Source organism: Apus apus, chromosome 2 (genome assembly GCF_020740795.1).
Source record: "Apus apus isolate bApuApu2 chromosome 2, bApuApu2.pri.cur, whole genome shotgun sequence".
Taxonomy (NCBI): domain Eukaryota; kingdom Metazoa; phylum Chordata; class Aves; order Apodiformes; family Apodidae; genus Apus; species Apus apus.
The window spans coordinates 41566792-41593674 of record NC_067283.1 but is presented as its reverse complement, the minus strand read 5'-3'; the positions used below and the strand labels follow the sequence as shown (position 1 = coordinate 41593674).

At 41.1% G+C, this 26883-nt stretch overlaps 1 protein-coding gene across 5 annotated transcripts in view; it reads right to left on the bottom strand.

Annotated features, from left to right (window-relative positions):
- The window catches only part of RBMS3 (RNA binding motif single stranded interacting protein 3), a 448136-nt gene extending 427702 nt beyond the window's left edge, over nucleotides 1–20434 (bottom strand). For all 5 annotated transcript variants that reach the window (XM_051612906.1, XM_051612908.1, XM_051612907.1 and 2 more), the window contains exon 1: nucleotides 19908–20434. In XM_051612906.1, the coding sequence (XP_051468866.1) occupies nucleotides 19908–19982 (75 nt within the window). In that variant the 5' untranslated portion in view covers nucleotides 19983–20434. The remainder of the gene's footprint in view (nucleotides 1–19907) is intronic.
- Nucleotides 20435–26883: the final 6449 nt, after the last annotated feature.

The window sequence follows — 26883 nt, the reverse complement described above, 5'->3', positions numbered from 1 at the left end:
TTTATTTCTTGACTTTTTATTTTAACCTTATTTGTTGCAGGAATTTCAGGGAGTACAAGCAAGCATAAATCAAAGAAGCTTCCTAAAGCCATTTGGGCTTAATTGTTTTCAACACAGTGGTTTATATTTCAGCATTATCATGTTGTCTAGCACCTTTCTAATTCTACCCAAGTCTGACAACATGGTTAGCTGGGAAGCAAAGTGGAAACCAGGTGGCTTTATTAATAATTATCTCTTTTTACAGTGTTTCTCCACATTCACTTCTACTAGCACACCATTCTAAATGTAATCGGATTCCAAACACTCTGAACATAAAGAGGAGTATTTACACAGAGCAGCACTGTCTGACTTGGTTGATTTACTGTTGCTAGAAAGAACTCCTTAGCTGTCAGGCCAGTTGTTGAAAATACCATCATGACAATGCACAAAGTTGACATAATGAAAATTAAGGAAAGAATCTGGGCCAAATTCAGAGGCAATCTGTAAGGTAATGTAATTTATACCCACTTATGCTCACTCACATTCCCCTAGAACTTGTTCTACGCAATCAGTTGATGCATGAGGGACTCTAAATTGATGTAATTTATATGCCAAAGAGTCAGAAACGCTACAAGGCCCCAAAGTCGAGGGCACTTAAAGTCATGCTTTTCTACATATTGTTCTCTTTGTTAATCTGTCCTGACTCGTCCCTTCTTTTACCATTTCAGTCTGTGATCTATGCCACTGAGAATCCCCGAGATGCAACAGGCCAAGTGAGAGGCAAGGTGTGGGTAAGTGAGCATTCCTCTAAGGAAAACTAAGCTGATGTAACAGAGCAGCTCAGGAAGCCAGGTGTCTCTCACATGTACATCTACTCTCTTCATCACTTAGATTAAATTTGAGATTTGGCTCTATGTGTTCTCCATTACCAGTAGGAACTGAAACTGTTACTCAAATTATATAAGCAATCACAACTCAAAGACCATCATTTTAGGGCCAGGAGGAAAATTATGATGATCTAGTTTTATGCAGAAGGTCACAGAAGCCATGAAATATAACCTAGTAACCCCTGGACTGATCACAGCAATAGAGGATGAATGAGGTCGCCCAGTGTTGACTTAAAGACTTCAAGTGACAGGGGAATCTGCTGCATCCCTCAGCAATCTGTTCCAGCAGTAAATCACCACTACCTTTGAAAACATGCACCATGTCATCTCTTGAATTTTACTGGCTTCAGCTTTCAGCCATTGGTTCTTTCCTTGTTCTACTAGGCTGGATAAATTTATTTCTGTAATTCTTATAGAGAGTATATCAGATTACCTCTCAGCCTCCCCCTCAGTGTCTTGCATTTCCTAGACTGAAAATCAAGACGAAAACACTGTAAACAACATAGTTTTACAATTAGTTGAGGTTGCACTGAAAAATATTTATATACACTACCCTGATAAAAGTCTTTTCATTTGGAAAAGGAAACAAGACAGCTGGAATCTGGTGACCACAGCTTCCTTCTTCAGTTTCTGAACACTCCAGGATACTATCAGTTGAAGTGTTTACTCTCTCTGCTGGGCTATCTGGACATACTGGGAGGAAGGACAAGAGAGACAGGGTTGCACGCAGCTTGACTGTTAAGCCACTGCTCTACAGTACAGTTTCTTCCAAAGGTTTCTGACTGACAGCTATTCTGCTATTCCACTCCAAGCGAACACCCTATCACACACAAAAATGTTGCATGCATCTCAAAAAGTCAGACTTTGTCACTATCTACTAATATACAGAAGTATGTGGTCAGCAGTAACTCTAGTAGCAATGACACAGTCATATTTTCTGGTTTCTTCTTGAACTACAAAATACTGTGTAATAAAAAAATACCCTCACACCTCAAGGGAAATCTCATTTCGAATTCCATTACAATTTAAGGAGCTGCAGGAATGCCTGAGAAACGCACAAAGGGATGCTCTGGAGGAGCATTCTCGTCTTCTACCAACCAGTAAATGCGATTATCCAGGATGGGATGTTTTCATGTGGTTTTCATTCTTGTTTCTAAGCCCTACAAGAAGATTCATCAGACAATAAAATATGTCACTGTTTTTTCTGATTTCAGAGGTTGGCATGCTCATCTGTTCTACACAGGGGTGCTTGATGCCACCTGTGCCGGACAGAGAGATGATAAAGGTCTAGACTGTATGAGTGAAAGAGTTGAAGCGTAGACTAGCCCAATTTCTCTTTTAGTCATAAATCTAATGCCAGGATAGAAACTAGCTGGATCTCAGTTAGTGTTTCTCCATTATCTGTCAGGATTAGCTGCTGTTCATATGGGACATCTGCTCACATGATGCTCTCACAGAAGCATCAAACAGAGCCATGAGGAAGCACATTGCTGCAGCAAACCACAAAGAGCAGTCAGTGTCAAACACCAGTTCAGTGCTTCCTATCAGTTAATTCCTTTCATCCCTTGGCCTCCTTTACCTCCAGACTTGGCCTCTGTCTACATTTACACCTTCCCAGAATAAAATCCTTGCTTCCCCCACCCACTTGGTAACCATCATTCAGCTAGTTTGTCTATGACTCATCCACTTCAAAACCCTGCTGACTCACAGTCCTCAAAAAAGAAACCTGCTCAAAGAACATACTGAGCCATGGGTACATCATCCATGCCAACAAGGAATTGATCTAAGTTGACCTGGTCTCTTTATTAGTGAAACGCGGAGAAGTTGCACTTCACTTGTAAATCATTATCATTTTAAAACCTAATTAGCTCACAGTTATTTATAACCAAAGTATACTTTGATGGCCTGATTTCCAAAAATATTATGCACCCAGTAGCTCCCACCACATCTAACGGGCAACCAATAGTTAAAAATAAGATAAGGCTACACAGTTTTTGAAACAAGAATATACAGGCTGAACACCCTGGTAAAAACTGTGACTTCAACATGTGATACTACATGTTTAACACCTTTAAGGAGTATGTGAAGTTAAAGCAACAGCTGCAGAAAAAACTGTACTGAAAAAAAAAAAAAAAAAAAGCATTTCAGATGGAGCTGTAACTCCTGAGTTGACCATACTCTTTCACGTCCATTTATTCTATTCAGAATGAAGTGTCTTTGAAGGGGGGGGACAAGAGGCCCCTCCTTAGAGGATAAAAATGAAAGAACCTGAGAAATTTATTTTTTTTTTCCTATCTCACTATAAAATTATTAGCACACTGGATAAGGTACCTGGGGTGGTAGCAAAACCTTTCTTCAGAAATTGAGGGCTTTAGCAGCTTCAGCCCGGTCTTTCACCACAAGGTAGGAATCCTTCATATCTCATAATACAAGTCACTGACTGCAAAATGTCTGGTAGAGATTGTAAACACACTTGATTTCACCTCCAAGATTTGGATGACTTTTTGACATCTCTTCTAATACTGTACATCTTCTATTAAAATACTACCAAGAGCGTAAAAAAAAAAAAAATAAAACAAACTTCTCACTGCAAGATTATGCTCCGTGATCTCCCTATTTCTCCTGGACTCTACCAGAATTCCTCCTCCTCCACAAATTGCCCATTAAAGGCAGTCTAGTTCAAATCCCTGTCTTAATATTCAGTGTTTTACATTCAACTCACTCTAGATACTACAGGGCTATTTCTCCGTCAAAGGTTACATCTAGCTTCACTGGGATGCAATTGAGAGGCACACATAAATGTTGGCAGTAGGACAGGTCTACAAGTTTGTTCTAGTGTCTGGAGCTCACAATCACATGACATTAAAAAGAACAATAACAACAAAGAAATTATGACAGGACCAGTCATCTTCTGAATTAACCACAGGACTCAGCACTACAACTTGAACTTCTTCAAAAAGTTCTTACTGTTCACAACCAAGGAAGGCACCCACGCATATAAACCACTTATAAACTAATCAAGGTATTCTCTGACAGACTGGAAAGAAAGATAGAGAAAGCAATGGTGTTATTTTTATTTCTCTTTGAAATTATTTGGGAAGAGCTAAGTACCTTGTTTAAACAGACAGATTACATAGCTGGATAGATAGATTAGCCATACAAGACTAATACTGAAATGGTTCAGAACTGAATATCCAAACCAGTTAGTAAATCCTCTCACTGTAATCTTCCTAGTTTTAAGAATTTATTCCTATCTACTAATTTAAACATTTACTCTTACTTGAATAATTTTAAAAGATAAAAGACTGCATCTAACTGTTCTCAAGAGCTGATACAGAACTGGTACGCATCACCTGTAAAAATGTAAGTATTTGAACGTTCTTCAAAAAATCTAGATAACACTGAACAAAAACCAAAACCTGTGTAACATTAGATATTTGATAGCTTGTCCCTTATTTGCTTGATGTGACTTTTAGAAAAACACATTTTTAAAAGTCAGTAATATATTCTGACTTTAACAAGGGTGCTTCTTGTACCTCACAACCTCAGTAAAATCATAAAAGTGAAAAAAAAAAGAAACATTTTAATAACAGCTCCCAAAGTAATTATTTTTAAAAAAACCCCAACAAACTATTTTACTATTAAAGTGCAAAATTAAGACTAATATTTTATATGAAAAATCCCACCCAACCTATTTTCTTAACCCCCTAAAGAAAGATGAGCCAAAGATTGCAGTGTTCATCAGGGACATCAAAGTCACTATCAATCTCTATATAGAAAGCATTCAGATACTGCAGTGATGGGCAGCAGTATAAAACCCTAAGAGAGAGAAAAATACATAAAATGCCCTCAGGAACAAGTTTCTTTCCAGGAAAACTTACTAAACCAAGGCTTAAATTGAAACAGTGTTACTTTTCTATGTAGTGGCAGTTTTTCATCTCTTAACTCTCTTGTTTGTAATACAGTCACAAAATGAAATTTCTTTCCTAAAGGCCAAATTCTACCAGTCTTCTTCACACTGGATAATTCTCATCAGGCATGTAGTGCTGCAGTTGCAGCACATTTGCTCACACTGGGACATTCAGTTGCAAGCACACCCAGAAAGCAGGATGGGGCCCACAGGGAGAGCACCTCACAGGATATCAGTCTCCCAACATGGACATCCCATCTGTCAGTAAATCACTTCTACCACTAACAATGGAAAGAAAATTTATACAACTACACAAACCAGGCATACATTTTTCTTCTAGATGTCTGCTTTGGATATTCTTGGATATTTTCCTGCTCCTCACTGCAAGAAGGATATTGAGTGGTTAGAGTGTGTCCAGAGAAGAGCAACCAAGCTGGTGAAGGGTCAAGAGAACTAGTCCTATGAGCAGAGCCTAAGGGAACTGGGATTGTTTAGTTTGGAGGAGGCTAAGGGGAGACCTCATTGCTCTCTACAACTATCTGAAAGGAGGCTGTAGTGAGTTGGGCGTTGGCCTCTTCTCTCAAGTGAGCAACAGTAGGACTTGAGGACATGGCCTGAAGTTGTGCCAGGGGAGGTTAAGACTAGATATCAGGAAGAATTTCTTTACTAAAAGAGTAGTTGGGCACTGCAACAGGCTGCCCAGGGAGGTGGTAGAGCCACCGTCCCTGGAACTATTTGAGAAATGTGTAGATGTGGCACTCCAGGGCATGGTCTTGTGGGCATTGTGGGATTTGTGGGATTTTTGTTTGGTTGTTTGTATGAGGGTTTTTTTGGGGTTGGGTTTTTTTGTTGTTTGGGTGGGTGGGTTGTGGTGGCCGTTGTTTTTTTTTTATTCTCCCCACACACAACACCCCCCAGGTTGAGAATGGGACTAGGTGATCTTTGAGGTCTTTTCCAACCATGACAATTCTCTGATTCCCACTGTTAATGCTGAGTCAGCAACAGATACTGCAACACTCAGCAGCAATGTGGAACACAAACCCAGACTTTCATAATATTGTGTCTAATTAAAAAAAGTCAATGGTCATCAGCTGAGTGTTAACCCCAAAACCTCAGTATATAAACTCAATAAATGCTTTGGTCTGTAACCTATACCTAAAATGCAGTGACGTTGGCTGGTACAACTCAAGCTTTTTAGAAGACTTCATTCTACTCTTTTTCATGTGACTTAGCTATATCTGAGTTAGACATTCAAGGTTTTCTCTGCAATCTAGAGGGAGGCAAGAATTCGTACATATACAAATACAAATACACATATTGAAAATACAGATCCTTTTGAACTGAAGTACCTTTAGGAATAATAAATTCCTGCCTCTTTGTACAACTGTGAGAGTTCGTAACAGACCAAAGCAATGAGTATTTTCCAAAATGCACATTTCATAAAAATAAACTCCACATGACTGCTAAAGAAGCTTCTGTCACATTTTTCCTTGTTTAAGCAAATTATAATTTTCTGACAGCCCTTGCATCCCAAAGAGTACATTTTTTAAAATTAAGACAATAAGGGAAGAAATTATGTCCATCCTCATTATTCAATCAAGTTGCCAAAGGCAATTGAACAATACAGTTATTTAAACCATTAACATCATGCTGCTAACAATGTAAAGTATTATGTGTAAGAGATACAGAACTGTTTTCTTCTGGAAATATATTCTATTACTGCTGTAAAAAAAAACAAACAACAGTTATTCTCTTGGTCTCTGAAATCCCTTTTTTTCCTTAAAGAAAATTACCATAGAAGTGAGAAAAGATTTCCCTGTCAGCTTGTAACTGCTATGAAAAAAAAAAAAAACCCAAAACAAAACAAAAACAAACAATCAAAAAAAGTAACATTTAAGCCCTAAGGAGCTCCTGGTCTTCAAATGTGCAAAGTACATACGGTTCTAGTTGAAGTTAATAGGAGCTGCAGGTGACCAGCACTTCTGACTCGGAGGCCCCAAGCTACTGTACAAAGCACTGTCCCTTTGAAATTTCAGACTAACATTTACCAGCAGCCGACTTGCTGAAGTGCTAGACATATGCATCCCTTTCCCCCCAAGTATTTACTTTTTTAAAGCACTGAACAGTTGTGGGAAACATGGCTATCCTGCAAGTTTACAGCCCTAGTGAAACAGGAAGCAAGTACGAAAAAAATACCAACTCTAATCCTCACTGAGCACAAGCCCCCAGCCGTTGCACACCATGATATTTCTAGAGCTCTCATCTGTTGGGAATAGACTTGCTGTCTCACACTGACCTCAGCTGCTTTGCTCTTTTGTCCAGTTCCATTTAACTCCTCATTAAGCTAGCCAGAAACATCAGTAAGGCGTCATTTCTGAAGCGTCAGCATACCTACATAGAGAACCACACGGTGACTTCTCCTTTGCTTTACTGCCAACACCTGAAATCTGACAGATAGTAACGCATGGGACAATGGCCACCAGACAACAAAGATGGAGAAATCAAAGCCCAGATAAAGTTCAGGGAAGCATAAAGGTAGTTGTGAACTGAATGTGTGGAACTGCAGCCCTAAATATTAGGAAAGAAAATGAAAAAGATTAGCAATGCATGAACTGGGAAGGTAAAGTGACTCATTCCCAAGGTGATGGAGTAGCACGCAGTGTATGGGTAAACAACAGACACTAGTAACCATCTACCATTCAGGTCCCGGCACTGCTCTGCAACACAACCTCCCAGCAGGCACTTCACTTCTCTCTGCTTCTGTCCCTACTCACCTGTGTGAGCCTGCCTTATTTACATTGCTCATAAACTCTTGCAGGCAGGGACTCTCTCTTACTCTGGTTTTATATGCAGCTCAGCACAACAGAACTGCACAGAGGCGGTCTGCAAACTGTAAAATACCATAAAATACCTGGCTTAGGAAAAACAATTGCAATATCTATACTTAAAAAAAAGTTGTGATGGTCAAAGGGCAGACCAAGCACCTCTTTGCCACTTCAGCTGGTTAAAAAGGCAGCACAAACTTACCTGATAGTCTCTCCTGAGGGCAAATAAGAATGTGGGAAAGAGGAGGAAGAAGATAAAATTCACATATCTCTACCCCAGAACAGCTGACTAGCACAGAAAGAAAGTCACCCACTGAAGGTTACGAAATAATAAACAACTAATAATTTATTCCCTTTCTAAAAGGCCAGGAGAGATGAAGCATAAATGCAGTCTACTTCACTGCCTGTTGTTGGAGCATGGCAGTAATACTTCATTCCTCAACACACAGTGTAAAATCACAGTCTACATCTTTGTAGCCATTGGCACAGTTCCTTGTCATGCTTTAAAAATACCGATGCTCTACCCTTGTTTATAGGTTTTTCATGTATTCAAAACAAAACTCTTGGGACAGAAGAAGTTATCAGCATCAGGAATATCATCCATTTCTCTCCCATCTACAATGTACCTTTGAGTCAAACAAGCTACAATTTTTAAAAATTCACTAATTCCAGCACAACAGTAAGGGAATTACATATGATAGTGTTACAAGCCAAGATGAGAGGAATAAAAAATGACAACAAAAAAAATCTAAAATAAGTCCTGGCAAGACACACAATGTCAGGCATGAGAAAACCAAAGCCAGTTGGCTCTGATGATTCAGTATCTATCAACTACTATTTAGCTGACACCTACCCCTAAAAAAATTCTTTGCTATTCCCTTGCTGATTAACAGGGTTCTGTAGATTGGTAAAATTATCCTGAAGGACTCAAATGCAGACTAGTCCTTACATGATGTTGATCAAATTGTGACAATCATTTAAAATACCCTTCCCATCATCACCTGAGAGGAGGTTCTGCAGGTTGGGAGATGTGCATGGGCACTGTTTGAAAGAGTTCTTCCCTCCATTACTTGGAAGAATTAAGTGGTCCTTTGCATCCATATCCAGGTGCCCACTAAGTTTTTTATGTCTTCCAGGAAAACTTGGGCCAAGCACTGTTTGAGCATCTGCAACAGTGCAAGCTGGGTCCTGATCTGCCCCTTACATCTGGTCACACATGACAGATGTCCTTTCCGCCCCCCCAGGTGTCTTAGTAGGACTGCAGACAACCGCCTTCCCAACCACTGAAATAACAGGGAATTCCTCTCCTCCAGAAAACGTGTCCTTTTACCCTGCTCCATTTTTCCTCTTCCCCAACAGAAAGGGTCAGGGACTGGAAGGTATGATGTTGAACTAGCTAGGCTGGTTCAGGCACTCATTTCAGGTAAGTGAACTTTCAAAGTGCTCTGTAATTCTGGATGCCTTGTCTGGGAGTCGTACTGGGTCTGGCTTCAAATTATTTTGAAACTCCACCTGTTGGAGTTGTGAGTACTCAGCACTTCTCGATAACCAGAGATTAACATGTCACTTTCTGCAAATATTTTCCCTTTATTTTTCCAGCTTTCCCTCCACTCTTACACCACTCACACTCTGTGTTTGATTATAAAGCAACAACAACATTCCCCACCTCCTGGTTCTGCCTGAAAAGAGAAGGTGTGGATGCTACATAAGTCTACCCCTGAACGCTCAATAATTCAGTACAGGCTTTTGGAAGCTGAGGCCATTATTTGCATACAGTCATCACACGAGCAAATAAGGTGTCTAAGGCACCTCTCAGAATGGGCTCTGAGGATTAGTTAATGTTTATATAACCCACTGAAAATTGAAATGATTGCTACATACTAAGTAACCATTACCAGGGATCCATTTAAGTAAAAGCAGGGCAGAAAGTGAAAGAAACAAAACCTATTTCTTCTGCACAATTATTGCCAGACTTAGGCATGCTAAAAACACCCAATAACCCATCTAACATAGTAAATTAATGTTTATGCTATTAAGTTTAGATAATCTTATGCTGAAAGCTTTTCAAACTACAGGAAATTGCACATTGCACAGGGACAACCGTCTACAATTACAGTGATTTTGTAAAGCGGCAGAGATACAAAGCAGCATATAACAAGCATATAACACAGATAACAAGTTATGTGCAGGAGGGCCAGCAGTCTACAGCTTTCTCATGGCCGTTTCTGGAGATGGGTATTATAGCTCTAATCTCAAAATTCAAGATGATTCAGTGCATTGCACAACTGTATTTGTGACGCAACAACAGTCAGGTGAGCTCAGCGTGTACCACTACTGCCATTCTGGAGTCATCGTACATCAGCCAGATTTATTATTATCCCATCTTGCACCACCACCCAGCACCCATAATAGCAGCACCGTGTAAAACAGCACATTTATTGAAAATATTTGGGTCAAGCCATTTTTCTTCAGGATGCAAAAGCTCCAAAGAGAGACAAAGAGCACAAACACAAAATCCACTAGAGCAATGCTCTCCCAGGCAGAAAGCTCCCAGCTGCTTTGCTAAAGGCCACGGCAATATGTCTGCTTTATGCTTGTTTTCATGAAAGATTGTTTAATGGTACTTAGTGCAGCTCTACCTTGACACAGTAAATGTTGTCTTAATACAGCCTAGGTAAAGCATTCAGCTTTCCAAGTCCTACTGCACGCTTTGTCAAACATCTGAAGGACTGCAGTGCCTCTGACTTTTTTCTGATGTCTTTCAGGTATAGAGCAGCATTAAAGGTAGTTTTTGTGAATGCAAAACCAGGCAGGGACTTGTATAAGAGCCATCGGTCCTGTTCTTTGCCTTAATCATTGCACTGTTCACAGCTCTTTTCATCACCAGTCTCCCTTGGCTAAACAATTTCAGAAGTGTCATTTGCACACAAAACAAGTATATATTATACCATTCAGTTACATATGGTAGATTTATCAGTTCGTGTGTATCAACTAAGCAGAACATCGACAGCTGTGTAGGCACATCTCAGCTGATACTAAGAAGTCATCTTGTCGGCAGTTTTGATCTTGAAGTAAATATACTGAAAAAAAAACTTAACCCTAATTAGGCTGAAAGGCAGATACAATTTTCTGGAATGAGCACTAAATGAATGTTGCTGATAACACCATCTTTGCAAAATATCTTGTTTGGTTTGTCTTAAAAAGATAACATTTTAAAGATAAAAATATTCTGACCTACAACCCTGCTGTGTTTTCACAAAAACATGAATTTTGTATTTTAAGCTGTGTTAGGCATCATTAATATGAAATCACTATCTTGCATCACAGACATATTAGCTGAGCTCCAAGTGACCTAATTAATTTTTAATATATCATAGTTTGTTAAAAGCTGAAGCTAGAGATCACTAACACAGTTCTGACACCCCTCTCATGAATCAGAAGATGTAGGGAAAAGGTCATGTACTTACTAACTGGCACCAAACCAAATTTATCACTATAAAATGAGAACAGAAACGAAGACTGCATTTCCCATTATCCTTCTCTCTTTGTAAGAGCATCCATCAATTTGTAGGATACCAACAAGCAGAATTTATTTATATGCATGTTCCCCAATAAAAGGTCAGAGAAATGAGAGAAAGAAGAAATAAGGATTGCAGCCCTTGTCTACCTTAAGACGTAGTTCCTTCCCTTTAAAGCAAACGCAGCAGCAACAGCCTTTGAAGAGCAAAAGGAGAAACAATTCCCACCACATAAAGAAACTAACAAGTCCCTTATATGGCTAAGAAGTACAATGCCATTTTTTTCCACAGATGGAAAAATTTGAACAAGAGGGCAAAATAGAGCAAACTTTAAACAGGCATTTCTGTGAGCACCAGGGAACTCACACAGGCACATCATTCCAGATTTAAGAACTGCCAAATACTTTCTTCTTTAAAGGGAAGGAGGACATTACACCAGGTGAGTCCCTGAAATCGGTATTTTATATTTCAACTCTCCTGCTGTAACTATGGATACCTAGCTTTAAAAACCTTTTGTGATGCAGTGGTAAAACTCTGGTGAAAACCTCCATCTGAAGTCCCCTAATCTTTTATCTCCCAGGTCACCAATGCTTCACCTCAAGGTTTTGCCAGCTCTGGCATCGCATGTCCAGAACAACCCTCTTCCCTATCTACTACATCTTCAGTCTGCCTCTTGCCCTCTGGTAATCCCACAGGGGAAGGTTGCCAGCTTCTCACCCAGGAGGGCAACTAGATTGCATCGCGTGTTGTTTCAAATAACCAGAGTTTCTCACAAGCAAGTCAAATGGGACTCAATGGTTGATCCAGCCTTGCCACCTCCTGTTGGTGCAGAGCTGTGTGGAAAGGTCAGACTCCCGCACAGCATGGATACAGAACTTTGCATGTCTCAGCCTGACCAGTCTCTAAATATATCTGGGCAGAGAAAAGACTATGAAAGGGGGTGGGGGAAGGGAACGGGACAGAAGCCAAATGAGCAATCAGTTAAATAAAACATGCCGGTCCACCCGTAAGGCTCTCCCGCTCTTCCCTGCCATGCTCTGCAACAGTATGCAGAGTATTCAAGTGCAGCTTCAGCATTTAATCTGTTAATGCAAAGGCACAGAATAAGAAAAAACTGCTGCCTGATTTAAACTTGGAGAGAGGGGGGATACAAATCTGTTGGATAACTTTTCTTCTTGAATAAATCTGAATCACGCAGAAGTGACATCACTTCCACTGCAGGACAGCCCATAAATCATCATCAGCCACATGGTACCATCCATAAAACATGTCATGGAGAACCCAACATGAAGCAAAGTATCACAGAGTTTTACATCATAAACATGCAATCTTATGCATCTTTGGACTTCTATTATGATCTGTATTAGTAAAGTGGTTTATTTCATTAATTTGCATCTGAACAAAGTCAATACAATTAACAGAAGAACCCTTATAGAAAACTTGTGCAAACAATTTCTTCTGCATAAATTTACCAAAAAATGAAACAATAATGTAAATATTTATCTTTTAAATAAATGACCATGTTTGATACTGAAATTGACTTTGAAAGAAATAAGCAGAGAGGGAATTTATTCCCACCATGGTTGAAAGCAATCAAGCAAGCTCAGAAACAAACAAGGAAGACAAGAAAGGAAGAAGAAAAAAAGTCTTTGCATCCGAAAGTCAAAAAAAATAATCTTTTCCTCTTATTTGACAGTGTCAGGCCTGAAAAATCTTTCAGCTAATAAAAACTTCTTGGCACAGAGATTAGACTTTACTGTAAACCAACAAAATCAAAAAGACAGTATAGCTAAGGAATTCAAGAGGAGCCTCCAATCTGGGAGTACAGATAGGACAAGCAACCTTTACGTTGCTTCTTCATTTAGAAACACTGTATCCTCAGAAAAGTCCTACACAGAAAACTGACTTGTTTCAAATTTCAAAGAGGCTACACAGTACTTTTATCTTAAGAATTATATAAATAAAGGCAAACCCAGCTCTCCCATCCATCCTTTTAATTTTTGTGGATTAACCATGCTTACTCTAAGAAATTGCTAATCTTCATTACAGGCACCAGGCTCCATGTGAGACATCTCCTGTGGCAATTAGACTTGCACTGCTTATAAACCGTCTCAACTGTGGCAAAGAAACAGAAAGACAGAGCAGCATCTCTTTTTTGCTGCTGATATTCTACACTTAGAATAAATAATATTAAACAGAAATTACAGCCACATAAAACCCAAAATGCTATCAAGTAGCAGATGAGGTATGTCCTCACCCACTTGTACGATGCAGAATCATTTTGACAGTTCTTATTTCTTTTGTGATCTGAATTTATTTATTTATTTTAAGCCTGCATATCAATCAGCTATCTTGGTTTTGCCATGGAGAATAGCATGTGCTTTGTGGGCCTGATTCTATCTTACTGAAGACAACTGAAGCTCTTTCATTGATTTTTCAAGGGAAGCAAAACACGTTCCTTTTGCTATAAATTCTCTTCAATAATATCATTGTTAATCAGCTACTTAAAATATTGGTATGCTTTTCTGTGTCAGTAGACACCATTCTCAGGCCAATACCTGGCACAGTTAGAGTAGCTCGTGTAAATGTATTTACTTCCAAACTTCCCACCAATCAGTCAATCTTGCCCATATGAGTGGGAAAGAGATTGTGAAACATCACTGCACAAACACAATATAAGCTGTGACAATATCTGAGTAAATCACTGTTCTCTGTCTCCCTTCTCTGCTCATCCGCAGCTTTTGGTATGGAACAACTATATCATAAAAGCTCTTTTTCACACATGCTTTTGATATTACACTATTTAATCACATACAGCTGTAGCTGATGAGACTGTTACAAAACACAATTTTAAAGCAGCACTGGAAACAAGTTCTGGAGACACATCAACCATTTTCCTCTACATAAAATTTCTAACAGTAAAAGACTTTTCCTCAAGAAAAGAAAAAAAAAAAAGAACCCACTTTTTCTTTTCTTTTTTTTTTTTTTTTTTTTTTTTTTTTTATCTGCTTCTCTTCCTGGACACTCCAGAATGGGCTTGTTTGCAAGTGAACTCAAAGTTCCTGCCTGGAATATAGATAGTGATAAACCCACTTCCTCCACACACACACACAAAATTTAAAAAAAATAAAATCCTGCTTACAATTATATGCAAAGAGAACGCTATCCAGGCTACTTGCAGCAAGACCTGAAATGAACTCAGGCATCCTACTTTACTTGGAACACATCTTTTCTTATCTGGTTTTTAATTCACGGAAATTTAAGAACTGTCTGATTATTTTTACCAACACACTCAAAATGCAAATATACCATCATGCTTACTTTGAAAGACTCTCATGCATTAAAAACTCAACTAGTCCAGTTCTCAAGCACTGTACTTTACTTTTGAAGGTGCACCTTGTATTAGGCATTCAGATTATAACTATTAACACACAGCATATGCCACAACATAATCTGTGAAGCCTATTCTGGCAAATGCTTGTAACTTCCGTCTTTTGTTACAGAAGTAAAATATATGTTTTCAAAATAAATCTCCATGGCATACAGTAATACACAAATGTTCAAAAGAGTTAAAATTTGAACTTTCCCACCGTTCTTTTGTTGTTTTAATTTAAACGGAGTTGCATTGAGAGAACACAGAAAAGGAAGATCAACTAAGAAATTCAACATTATTTTAATGTGTTTCGTGGTGTCTCTTACAGCGGCAAAAGTATTTTTATCCAGGCATGTAAGGATAAATGGCAAACAGAAATGGAAAACAAACATGTCCATATAATTCTGCATTTTTCAGAGGAACGTAATTTTTATCTACCTTACTGTTTAAAACAACTGGTAAAAACTAGAGTTAGATAGTAATATTATTATAAAATTACAGCCAGATTTAAATATTTTTAAACTGAAATTAAGCAAATTCCTATTTCTTTCAGGCAACTCTGAGAGGCATCTAAAACACGCTGCAACGTACTGAATCAAACAGGGGCTGAGTGCGAACGATCTTCATTCCTAGAAATGCATTTCTCTATTTGCAAGTGTTTGCCTTTACTTTGGCACAATCACATGGGTTCCAGCTAGACTTTTGAGCTCTGGCAGCAATCCAAGCTGCAGATGGTTGGAAATGCAGCCTGAAATCAGTGTGTGGTTGATCAATTACTCCTTACACCTGACCCCTGCTTCACACCAGGCACCAAACACAATCTGAACACTACCAGCCAGAGAAGCCCTGTCAGGCACCTCCGTATCTGGAACCTTTTCTTCAAGGCCTTCTGTATGGCCAGATGGCCAAAAACTGGGGAATGCAGTAAACTCACTAAACAGAAACGTGAGTGGCAAAAGAGCATAGGATTGGTAGGTACAAGGTGAAGAGAGGGGAGAGCATTGTGCCGATTACAAAAATATGCTTTCTAAAAGAGGCTGATGGAGCAAGGAGAGAGGCATGCTCACGGCATGGAACTGAAAGAGATCCCCAATTCCTCCATGTCAAGGAATGTCCTAAAAATAGCAAAAAGGAAACAGAACACACACACACAAACCTGTACCCATAAAGTTACTTTATTGAGCTTAAACTTAGTACACCTGTTTGCATTTCCCAATTGCTTATTCCTCAGCTGGGGCACATATCTATCACTTCACAGACATGCTCATTAAGCCACTCCTGCCTGCAGGTCAGCCTGCACACTTTCTACATCCACAGAAACAGGGTTTTATTCATATAGGTGTTGGGAAATTGCACTTCTTTTTTGCATGTGTTCACACGTGCATCAGGCATACAGAGATGAAGAGGTATTGTGAGTACAGTAAACACCACCTCCCTGTTCAGGGTATTTCAGCCTTCTGGACCAGATAACAGAGTCAACACTATGAGAGTTAAACTACCAAACCCGAACCATGACTAATAGGTAGGAAATATCTGGAGAATGCATGAAAGCAAAATGCATGGAAATAGCTGCTAAACTGGCACATTTTTACCCCAAATGCAGGTACAGCTATCATAAATCAAACAAATCCTGTTGGTAAATAACTGCAGAACCTCCTTCTTTCTACTCAAGTGACGCAGATTTTTTCAGTAGACTGCAGAGAAAACTTACCCGAGTGCTAAGTCTAATCCTAAACTGCGAAGATTAAATACAGCATCTACTGAACTAAAGAAACTCTTCCAAATATATTCAAATAGTTTTGTTGATTTTTCCCCCCCTTTTTTGTATCATTCATGGTGCTTAGTTTTCTTTTCCTCTGCGCATAACAGCAAAGATAAAAGAATTTGCTTTGGCAAGCAAGAAACTAAAGAAAGAAATTCAGACCACAATGCAAGATTTGGCATCATTATCACTTCATATGGGAAAATTTACCACATACTCCTGTAAACCAGTTGCTTGAGTAGCAATAGCATCAACAAGGACCCATCTAAGGAAATTCACTTAGCATCACAAATAACTACTATAGTCTTGTCAGATATTTATTAGCTAAACCACCTCCGTGCAAAATTCTTTGCAGCAAGAACATGAGACTATCCTTCACTTAAAACAGTAACCAATAATGTTTATTCTGATATAAATTCCTTGGACAGCTGGACTTCGCTCTCAGGATCTGCCTAAAGAAGTTCTGACACCTACTTTCAAACTGCAGTTGACAAACAGTGTCATGCCAAAATGAGAAAAACAAGACTATGCCTTTCCTCAAACCTAGTGCTTGTCCTTAAGAAACATTAAGTTCCTTGCCATTGGCTCTTAAAAAAAAAAAAATTGACCTCCCCACCCCATTCAATTTTGGATAACAAAGGGTTTGTTTAAACCTGCAATTAAAGTTTTAGCTTCAGTGGTGGCATCTGATAATGAAGGAGCACAAGTAAATTGAATAATAGGAGTGCGTGCTTCATGTTCCACAAAAGGCCACGGAACACTAAAAACTTCAAGCAACCAGACAAACATACGGAATCCATTTTTTCTATTTATAATCTCATTACCCATATAGCTATTCATTTACACCACTTCTGCACAACAACATGCTAGCTACGTTAGAAGACACAAACAGCATAGCCTGAGCTCTTGCGCAGCTCTGTACTCCCCCGCGAGAAGGACGTGATGTACAGTAACGCAGGACTTCCCAAAGAAGAGCTGAGACAGCTTCACCAAACAGGCAAAGCAAAAGCAGCACTGCACCCCAATACATGAGGGAACACAAATTTCCAGACTTTGCCTGCTGAACACGCTGCCACTCTACATTTCACAAGCTGTAAGCAAATGCCTTAAGAAAGCCTAGAATTTCTTTCTTAATTACAAATGAATGCACACCCCCCCAGCGTGCATGACTATGAGCATAAAAACACATTCTTTCTGTGGAGCTGAATCCTACCATGCTCGGTACAAAGAGCAGTTTGGGGAAAATAAAAAGCTGGAGTTCACAGGACGGCTCGAATCCTACTGAGGTTTATTAGTATGTGTTGCTGCAACAGGCATGATAAAAGATACAGCTCTCCACCACAATGTTACACGATTACCCGACTATTTAGCTTTAGACATACAATGGATCTAACTGCTTTAAAATGTACCAGAAGCTGATGGCCAGCTTTAAGGTAACAAAATCCAGATGCTGCCTGTCTGCACTACTCTAAACTCTTAAGTTCTATACTAGAGAAATACTTTTGTCTGTGTATATATACGTGTGTGTCTATGTGTTTATTATTTAGGTTTTTATGTATGAACTTAACTGTGGAGAAAGGAAAAAAAAGAAGAAAAATTAATACCACATAAAACACACCACCAATTGGTAATTTTACCTGTCCTTAGAGCAACAGTGCACATGTGCAAAGACAGACACATGACTTTTCACGGGGTTGATAATTTTATACATCGGCTATAAAAGTGCATTTCATTTCTTTTTTAAAGCATCGGGTCAAAAAAAATTGAGAAGCTATTGTTACTATTTTAAGCTCAAATACAAGGTTAATTTCCTCAAAAAGCTTATTTTATGAAGTTAAAAAAAATAAGCAAAAAAGGAAAAAAACCCCACAACTGGCAAATTGGTAAGCTATGTGAATAAAAGGCAAGGAATGTTCAATATTTCTCCTCCAATACTAGAGGCTATTGTTCTTTTAAAAAAACACCATCAATTGTTTCATGTCCTTGGCTTGCCAGGTTTTGAGAAATAGCATCAGTGTGTGTCCCTCAGTCCCCCAAACAGTTAAAGCTATGGGCAATATTGCAGTCAAGCTAGTGACAGGCTGCAGCTACAACAGCAACAATACACACTAAACGGTCACAAAGGTAAAAAGCAATTTGGATCGACCTTGAAAGGAAGGAAATTTTAAAAAAAAAAACAAACACAAAAAACCCCCAATAAGAATTATGCTAAAATACAAAATTTTAAAAAGGCTAAATTTTATATATATTGAAAAAAAAATCTGCACCATACAGTAAAAGAAACAGCAAAGCAAAGAAGCAGGAGGTAACCCTGCCATGAATTACAAGGCTGTAATCATATTGAGTGGTTCTGGTGTCATCACAACTCCAACCAACCTGAATTACAGTTTTGACAATTAGTTAATTTATATAATGCAGTAGTCAGGCTGTAAATGTTAACAGGGAAGTAATTTTATTAACATAGAATTGTAACTTATCTTTTCAGAACTGCAGCCAGATCAACATTCTCCAAACCAAAAGTCTGGAGAAGTCAGCCTCCCCTGTGGCCCTTCACCACACACAGACACACACGTCAAATGTCCCATGTGTTAAATTTGCCACAGCAGCACCATGTGTGTATGTGTGTAGGCAGCAACTTACACACGTGTGTGCACCCTGCCTACATTTTTTCCTCCCTAAAGGACATTAGTTTATGGATTGAAACTGTTAATCTGTGGCTGTGAGGTCACACTTCAGAGCAGTACAAATTCTTATTTATTTATTTTCCAATACAGTGTCCTAACAGGGTTTGCAAACTTTTGGTTTAGGGATTTCTTTTGTTACTGTCCCTTGGTCACACAGGAAATCTTTTCAGAGCACAGACTATTACACAATGGCAACAGAAAAATAAAGCTTTAATTAACTAACTCATGGCCAGGTAGGATCGACTTTACTCAACTTCGGGAGATGTAGGCCTGTTTTCTAGCCTGCTGGCATTATAAAAATTATGAAGAAAAGGAAAAAGGAAGGGTCTCCGGCTGGATACGCTCTCCGAAAGTAGCTGCTCTGTATTTCTAGACCTTTTACATGCAACAGAGTACAGCCGTATCATCCTCAATATTTAATGAAATATTAAAAGCAGTGCAGTGCACTGAAACAAACTCCACCAGCTTCACAGTCGGTTAGGTCCGAGCTCTCCTTCAAGCTCCACAGCATCTCCTCCTCAGCCGACTAAAAGTTTGAGTTGCTACAGACAGCTTTTCCTACAGCAAAATGCTTTTAGGCTCCGAACGAATCGTGGAGATCACTGAAGAGACACCAACACAGTGTTCCGTGCCTGATGCTGTCCAGAGCAATCCTTGCCCTGTGCCACAACAAACACACTACCTGCCCGGTGGTACGACAGCGTTAACCGCACCGCTCTCCCCAAACAATAAAAGGAATTAGCCGACGCCAGCAGCCCTCGGGGAAAAAAAAATAAAGAAAGAAACGAAGGCGAGGGCAGACTGTAACCTTCCTGCCTCTCTCACGCCTGCTTCTGCCTACCAGCTTGTCTCTGCGTGACGCCGAACCCGAAGAAGCGAGGGAAAAACCGCCCCAGAGAAGCAGCGAGCCCGCAGCTTGTGCCGCCCCGCTCTCCATCCCCCGCCAAGCCCGGCCCCGCCGGCCCCTACCTTGGTTTGGAGGTAGTGGGGGTAGTAGTAGGTGTACTGGGGGTACATTGGCTGCTGGTCCAGGCGTTTGCCCATGTAGCTGGAGTCCTTCTGGCTGGTGCAGGGAACTCGTTGGCAGGGTGTAGTGCCCCAGGGCCTTTCTTCCTCTCACGCCGCTATTCCTGACAGCGCGGGCGACGGGGGAGGCTGCCGAGACTTCCTCGCCGTCTACCGCGCGCTACTTCCAGCGCAGCCAAAAACGCGCCCGCACGCACATATATGTGTGTGCGAGGAGAAGGGGGTGGGGGGTGTGCGCGGGGCTGGGTGGGTGGAAGCCCCCTGCCCGGCTGTCCGCGGCGGAGCAGCCCGCCTTCCCCCGCTGGCAGCAGCGTGTCTCCGGCCGTGCCCGCTGCCCGGCTCGGGGGGGAAACGTCCTGCGAGAGGAGCCGGGAAGACAGTGCAACTCCAAACCTCCGCAGAGCCTCTCGCTCTCCTCGGCTCGGCTCGCCCCGCTCTCGAGCCCTCCCCTCTCGCTCCCCTCCCACCCCACTTCCAATCTGGAAAAAAAAAAAAAAAAAAAAAAAAGGAAAAAAAAAAAAAAAGGGGGGGGGAAAGGAAAATTTTAAAAAAAATAAAAAGGGGGGGGAAAAAAGGAAAAAAAAAAAAGGGAAGGGGGAGGGAAGAGCCTTCCCCAGCCTAGTTGCCGCTGCCTCCCTCACGGAGTGACATGGTGCTCGGGGCTCGTCCTGTCTTTCATTCAAACCCCCTCCGCGCCGCGCCGCCGGTGGGCGGGACCTCGGCGCGCCGCTCCCCCGGGAGGCCGGCGCAGGCCCCGCGGCCGCCTCCGCGCCCCCTCCTCCTTCCTCCTTCTCTCCCGCTCGCCCTCCCCTCCCCTCCCTCCCTCCCTCCCTCCCTCCGCGCCCGCGGCTCCCCGCGGCCCCCGCCCCGGCCCCGCTGGAGAACAGCGGCCGCGGGACTCGGGAAATCCTAAGGCGGGCGGGGGGTTGGGTAGACAAGCCCTGCGCTGCATTTACGTATTTATTTATTCATTTAAGGAACAAGCATGGAAAGGTCACAGAGCCTGGTGGCCGAGCAGGGAAGTCGGTGTCCTCCCTCTGAGGCCCCCTCAGAAAACTACTCCGTACCGTCACCCGGCACTTGGAGGAGAGGCGACCCGGGGCAATACATACTAAATACATACTTCATGCTACCGCTTATATAAGACTTGGTTTATTTAAAGTTGGAACAAAATGGAGGCAGAGGGTAAAGAGGAAAGTGGCCCGGCCTGCCTTATGGGTGACTTCGAGCCAGGCGTGTGAAAATGCCACGGGGCCACAAAAGTTCCCTACGGCTCCATGCCCACCTCCCAGAGCGGCTGTGCTCCCCCGGCCGCGGCAGCAGCAGGGCCCAGGGCTTCCAGCCCGCAGCCGCCGGGCCCAGGTGAGGGCCAGGTGTGGCACCAGAGCCCCCGCACCTGCCACAAGTCCCAGGCCTGCCGGACTTGTGTCCGCATATGGCTCCCAAATATTTATCCTCTGAAAGACTCGAAGGAAGAGCACGTCTTCCAGCAGGACTATAAATCACCAGTAAGAAAGTGCGTGAATAACAGAATGTTTCCTCTTGTACACAAATCCCAGCATTTCTCCGTTTTTTGGTTTTTTTTAAATCACTTATTCCTTTAACAAGTCATCAGATTCCTGGGCCTCTCTGTAGTGGCTTTGCCTATTTATAAATTTGTGGGGGAAAAAATGTGAGGCAGCGGTTTCTTTTTGTTTTTATTTAAATCATTGGTAGTATTGCAGCGGGATTGTCAGCTGCTGTATTATCAACCAAATTGCTTCAGGAAAAAAAAAAATAAAAATTATAAAAAGAATTTCTTTAAAGGGGCACTTCTCAAGGCTGGTAGAGCTAAAATTAGACTTGCCAGCTGTGTTTTGGTTTGTGGGCACGTGCTTGCACGACAGGAACATGGAAATATCACGCTTTACTCTCAGTTTGCTGTGCTCGTAAGCAGAAGGTTTTGTTATGGATTCCTATAACTGCCCCATAACCAGCTAGTTCATGAGCAAAAGAAAGCAGCTGAAGGAAATTGGCAATGTGGGAAGCCATACATGTCCCCAAAATACTGCCTATACATCTGAGTATACTGCACAGATACACTGTGCTTTTATCACCAGGCGTTAATAACTAGTAGTTATTGGTGTTTAGGTAGCAGTCCTGTGCCACAGAGTAGGAACAAGGTGCCACTCTTACAGAAGTGGTTGCCCTGTGTTTCAGGAGAAAAACTTTTGCAAAATTCCTGCTCTGATTCCAGAGCACTGCACTGGCATTAACCAGGCACTCTCGCTCATCTGGAGGAGCACTGTGAAGCACTACCAACACCCCAGCTTCCAAACCTGCCAAAACAGATTTAAAAAAAGGCCAGGCTGGGTTAACTATTGAGTATTTTGTCAATTCCTCCTGAAGTCCAAGCTGCCCAGTACTGTGTGGTGCCTCAGAAACTCAGAGCAGAGATGACTAAAGAAGAAATATAGCAACGGAAGAGAAGCCTGCAATGCTCAGCTCCCAGCCCTGTGCTGGGTTTATATTGCTTCTCAGCTTAAAATACGCTGCCTCTCTTGGTAGTGTATGATACTCCAGTGATACTCCTGCTTACACTCTTTTTTTCTCCCCCCTACCCTCCCCCGCTTTCCTCGAGGGTAAAATAGACTGTTTGAGGGTTGGTATCTGTAGAACTGAATAGTGATTACTTGACGGTAGGTGATACTTTGAGCCTGACAATTTTCAGATCATTCTTTCAACTGCCAGAATTAAGTTGTTGTGCTTCTCTCCCCACCTTCTCACTTCTCCCTCAGGATATTAACAGTTTTTCTTGCTAAACAGTTTGCTTGTAGAAGTGGATGTAACCAGATTTGGGGGAAGAAAGAACCTATGTGTACAGGGTGAAAGAAAAAAGAAATACGAAGGAAGTAGAGAAACGCATATTCAGATCTATGTGAACATGCAAGGTTTGCTATGGCCATTGTTTTAAGTCCAGGAAGGACCATTTTGGCTATGTCACCTGATCACTGTATTTCACATCATACTATAACATTTCAACACAAGATTTCCACACACATCCCTTCAGATGCACTGGCCAGTAGTGCCAGCAGGAAAAAAGAACAACAAGGAAAAGGTCAGGCGCTGCAGAAGAAGCCGGATTGTTATCAGAGTGAGTAACGGCTCCTCCTTCCTTCTGCTTTCTCCCAGAAGAAGTCTTAAATCTGCAGGTGGTTTGGATTTCCCTTTTAACCTTTGTGATCCTGACAAGGTGCTGAGCGGTCTCTGCTGTTTGTTCCGAGTGCACAGCACCTTGCATGATTGAGCCTTCAGAGATGCAAGATAGTGTAGAGGCAGCAAAACCGGGAATTTGATAAAAAAGAGTGGGGGGCCAAGGAGAGAAGGCAGGAGGCAATATAAGCATAGCAAAAATGCAAATGAACAGCCACAAAGGCAGATTTAGATAGCACACAGCCTCTGAACAAATGCTAGCACTGGAAAATGGAAAATTTCCATTTGCAAAATACAGACATCAAAAAGATCATCTGTGACTCGGGAGCACACTGTTTAAATAGAATCCCCTTCATTTTCTGGCCTGTGCATTTGAATAACCAAATCCACTTGCAAACTGAAATAGCAGTTTGCCTACCGAGTGTTAAGTATAAATGTTCCTCAAAAGAAAAGACAAGCTGTTCGATCCCAGCGAGCAACAGTGAGCAAACTTGACTTTTTTTCCTCCTATCAGAGGCTCATTACCAAGCCCGAGCCAGACCCACCTGTGGGAACCCAGCGAGTGAGCCAAGTCCTGGTGCACCTGGCAAGGCACTGCTGCCACCAGTGTCACTGACCTGGGGGGAGATTCACAAGACAGGTGAGCAACAAGAATCTCTTCAATTTAGAAATGAAATAGAATAAATGGGAACAAATCAACTGTAAAACAGACAGCCAAATAGATCTGAAGGCAGGCACCAAAGGATATTAACTCAGCAACAACCAAAGCTGTGGAGAAGAAACCCGGAGTTAACTGACAGGAAAAAAAAAAAAAAAAGAATGCTTCTCCTGGCAGCCTCAAGTACAGAAATTGCATACATTTGGATGTATTTTTACCTTTCATAAAATGGAGATTTCTTCATTCACAAAAAGTGAGTTAAAAGTGGATGCCTAGTAGAAGAACGTAATTCAGCTGTTCTTCTTTGCTACAATACACTTCTACATACAGGGGTTTTTTTTATGTTTTTATTGGGTTTTTTTAAGTAAGCTTTTTACCTATCATATGAAAACCTTTGAAAGTCACAGGTCACAGAATCAGGGAATAATTAAAAAATTTTCTAGCTCCTTGCTCTCAAAAAGAAGCAAAACATATTTTAGAAGTATTAACTCTTGACAAAAGTATGTCAAAATTGTCTAAGTCAGGACTAGGGCAAATTTGCTCATTGCGTGGTGAAAATACAGCTACCACCAACTAAAGCAATATAATAGGTTAAAGAAAAAAAAACAAACACAAAAACAAACAACAATTATCTTGGTCTTACATTTTTGACACTTTCTGCTTTTATTCTCTCTATTTACTCATTAAAACTATTTCAAATGAGACCGCAGTGATGCTTGACAGCTTGGTTGCAATGGGTTACAAGAAGAATACTGATTTTATTTCTAGATCTCTCAGCTCCTTCAGTCCAGGTACCTGAGAACTACCAGAATCTTGCTATTTAATAGTTCATTTCTCAAGCTGGTTTGCCTAAGAATAGCTAACTGAATTTCCAGTCAGCAATATGTCCTGGTGCAACCATCAGTAAAGCATAAGATAACCACAGAGGAGGTGGGGGAAAAAAGACACAGAGGAACAAAACACTTAGCCTGACAATGACAGCTTAGCAAGTGCCTGGTAGTGACAAAATCTTTCCAACGTGGGGGATGCCATCATTATCAGATGTCCTCCTCTCACACAGGAGACCAAACACCACTGAGGGTGGCTTTCCCCACATATGCATACCTCCCACCTGCATGAAAAACAGGCCATGTTTGCCCTCCACACTTCAGCGCTAACCGTTTCAGCACCACGAAGTCTAGAATTAGGCAGATGGCCCAGAGAAAATCTGGAAGAGTTAATGTATGAGATTTGGGACATCAGGAAAGGTTTGACAACTAGCTATGATTAAATTTCATTATTTTTTACTTTATCATCTTCTGTCTTTATACTATGTCTCAGGTATTTCCATTGCTCTACTTTTAGCCCAATCCTAACGGAAATCTTCAGACAGCAGCAGAGAGAAAAATTTGGGGAACAAGAGAACAACAGTGAACATCCACTGATACCAAATTGTGTCTTCCATTGGATATAATCTCTTACCTGCAAAAGCAAATGAAACTAGCAGCTGGCTGCACAGATAGCCCAAAGGTATGCACTGAATTCTTCTTAATGGATAGTGGATGTTAATGGATACAACCAAAATAAGTAATACTATCCATTTTTTTTGTCTGCAGTCTGTTTGCCACAACCAGTCAACAGTGATGCCCCAGTTGTTGCAAAAAATGGTGGGTTCTTCTCACAAACCCTCAATGCGTGGTAAAGGCTGAAACTAATATGACTGATGGGGAGAGGGACCGATACTCCCTTTCAGTTCTGGTGGAGGCTCATGAGGAGAGAAAGTGATGCAGTGGCAGACAAATGCAATGTGAAGAAACAGGAGAGGAACCATTTGCTGTAGCATATCACTACTATATCCTTAAACAGGACCCCATAGCAATAATTTAGGGCTTTCAGAGAACAACAGGATTTTGCACAGGTTAGAAGGCATGCCTTTCAAAGGTTATATTTTCTATAGCAACTCCACATCACAAGTTAGTAAATACTGTGTCAGTTCTTGAGTTTAAACTCTTAAGATAAAAAGGGCAAACAAACCCCCAAACATTAAAAGGACTAACCAAGGCCATTTGACTCTCACAGCATAATAACTTAATACTACCAGCATTAGATGCAGTACAATTTCAGAGGGAAAATGTTCCACTTCCCACCTTCCTCCCTCCAAAGTCTTGCTTACTAGTCACTTTCCCCACCCCTCTGTTTACTTAAAATCAGATTACAATCAGGGAACATGGGAATTTTTTTGTTAAGGAAGTTTATTTCTGAAGGTAATGGGGGGACGTAAATATGTCGCCTGTTTACCGAGGCTCATAAACACATAAGAACACAGGCAATTAATTGTCACTGAGAGACTTGCAGCCAACACAGAAAATCCTAGCTTTTTAGGGCATGTTTAACTAAATGTTCACCCATCATGTACTGAATTACTTAGTGAGATATTAATTTTGTGCTCCAGCTGAGGGTAATCACAGAACAAACTGGCAGTATTCAAGTTGCTCTATGAAATTATAGCAAGGGTAAGCTTAAGAACAAAGGCCAGCAGGAGTCAAGCCTCTCGACTTGAAAGGAATTATCTTTTCCTCTAATTGAAGTGAGGGCTGTTTTGTTTTGTTTTTTCTTTCCTTCCTCTTCCTAAATTTCCAACAACACTCCTTGGCAAAAAGTCTCCTTGCAACAAGGCTATCAGAGTTTAAGCATTGGAGTAGGTGCTCATGAGCCTGGGAAAGTTTACTAGTGTAATTGCACCAGCATCCTCAACAGCGAGAGCTACACCCGCCTAAAGCCTCGTGTGGGCATTTTTACCCAGGAGCGATGACGCTGGTAAATGCCCCTATTAACATAAGTCCAGGAAGACTGGAAGTCTGGGTCCTGTTTTCCTGCTGATGCTGCCCCTGACCTTAACGCTGTGACCTTGGACAAACCACTTCTCCATCTCCCTCCCTTCTGGCTCTATCTTACAAGCTTCAACTGGAAGCTCTTTGTGGTGAGAACAATCTCTATGGGAAGCTTGATTTTGGTAGGGCACCAAAACAAGGCATCATCAGAAATATGTAATCATGTATGTAAACAGTTTTTCCTTCCACCATCCAGACA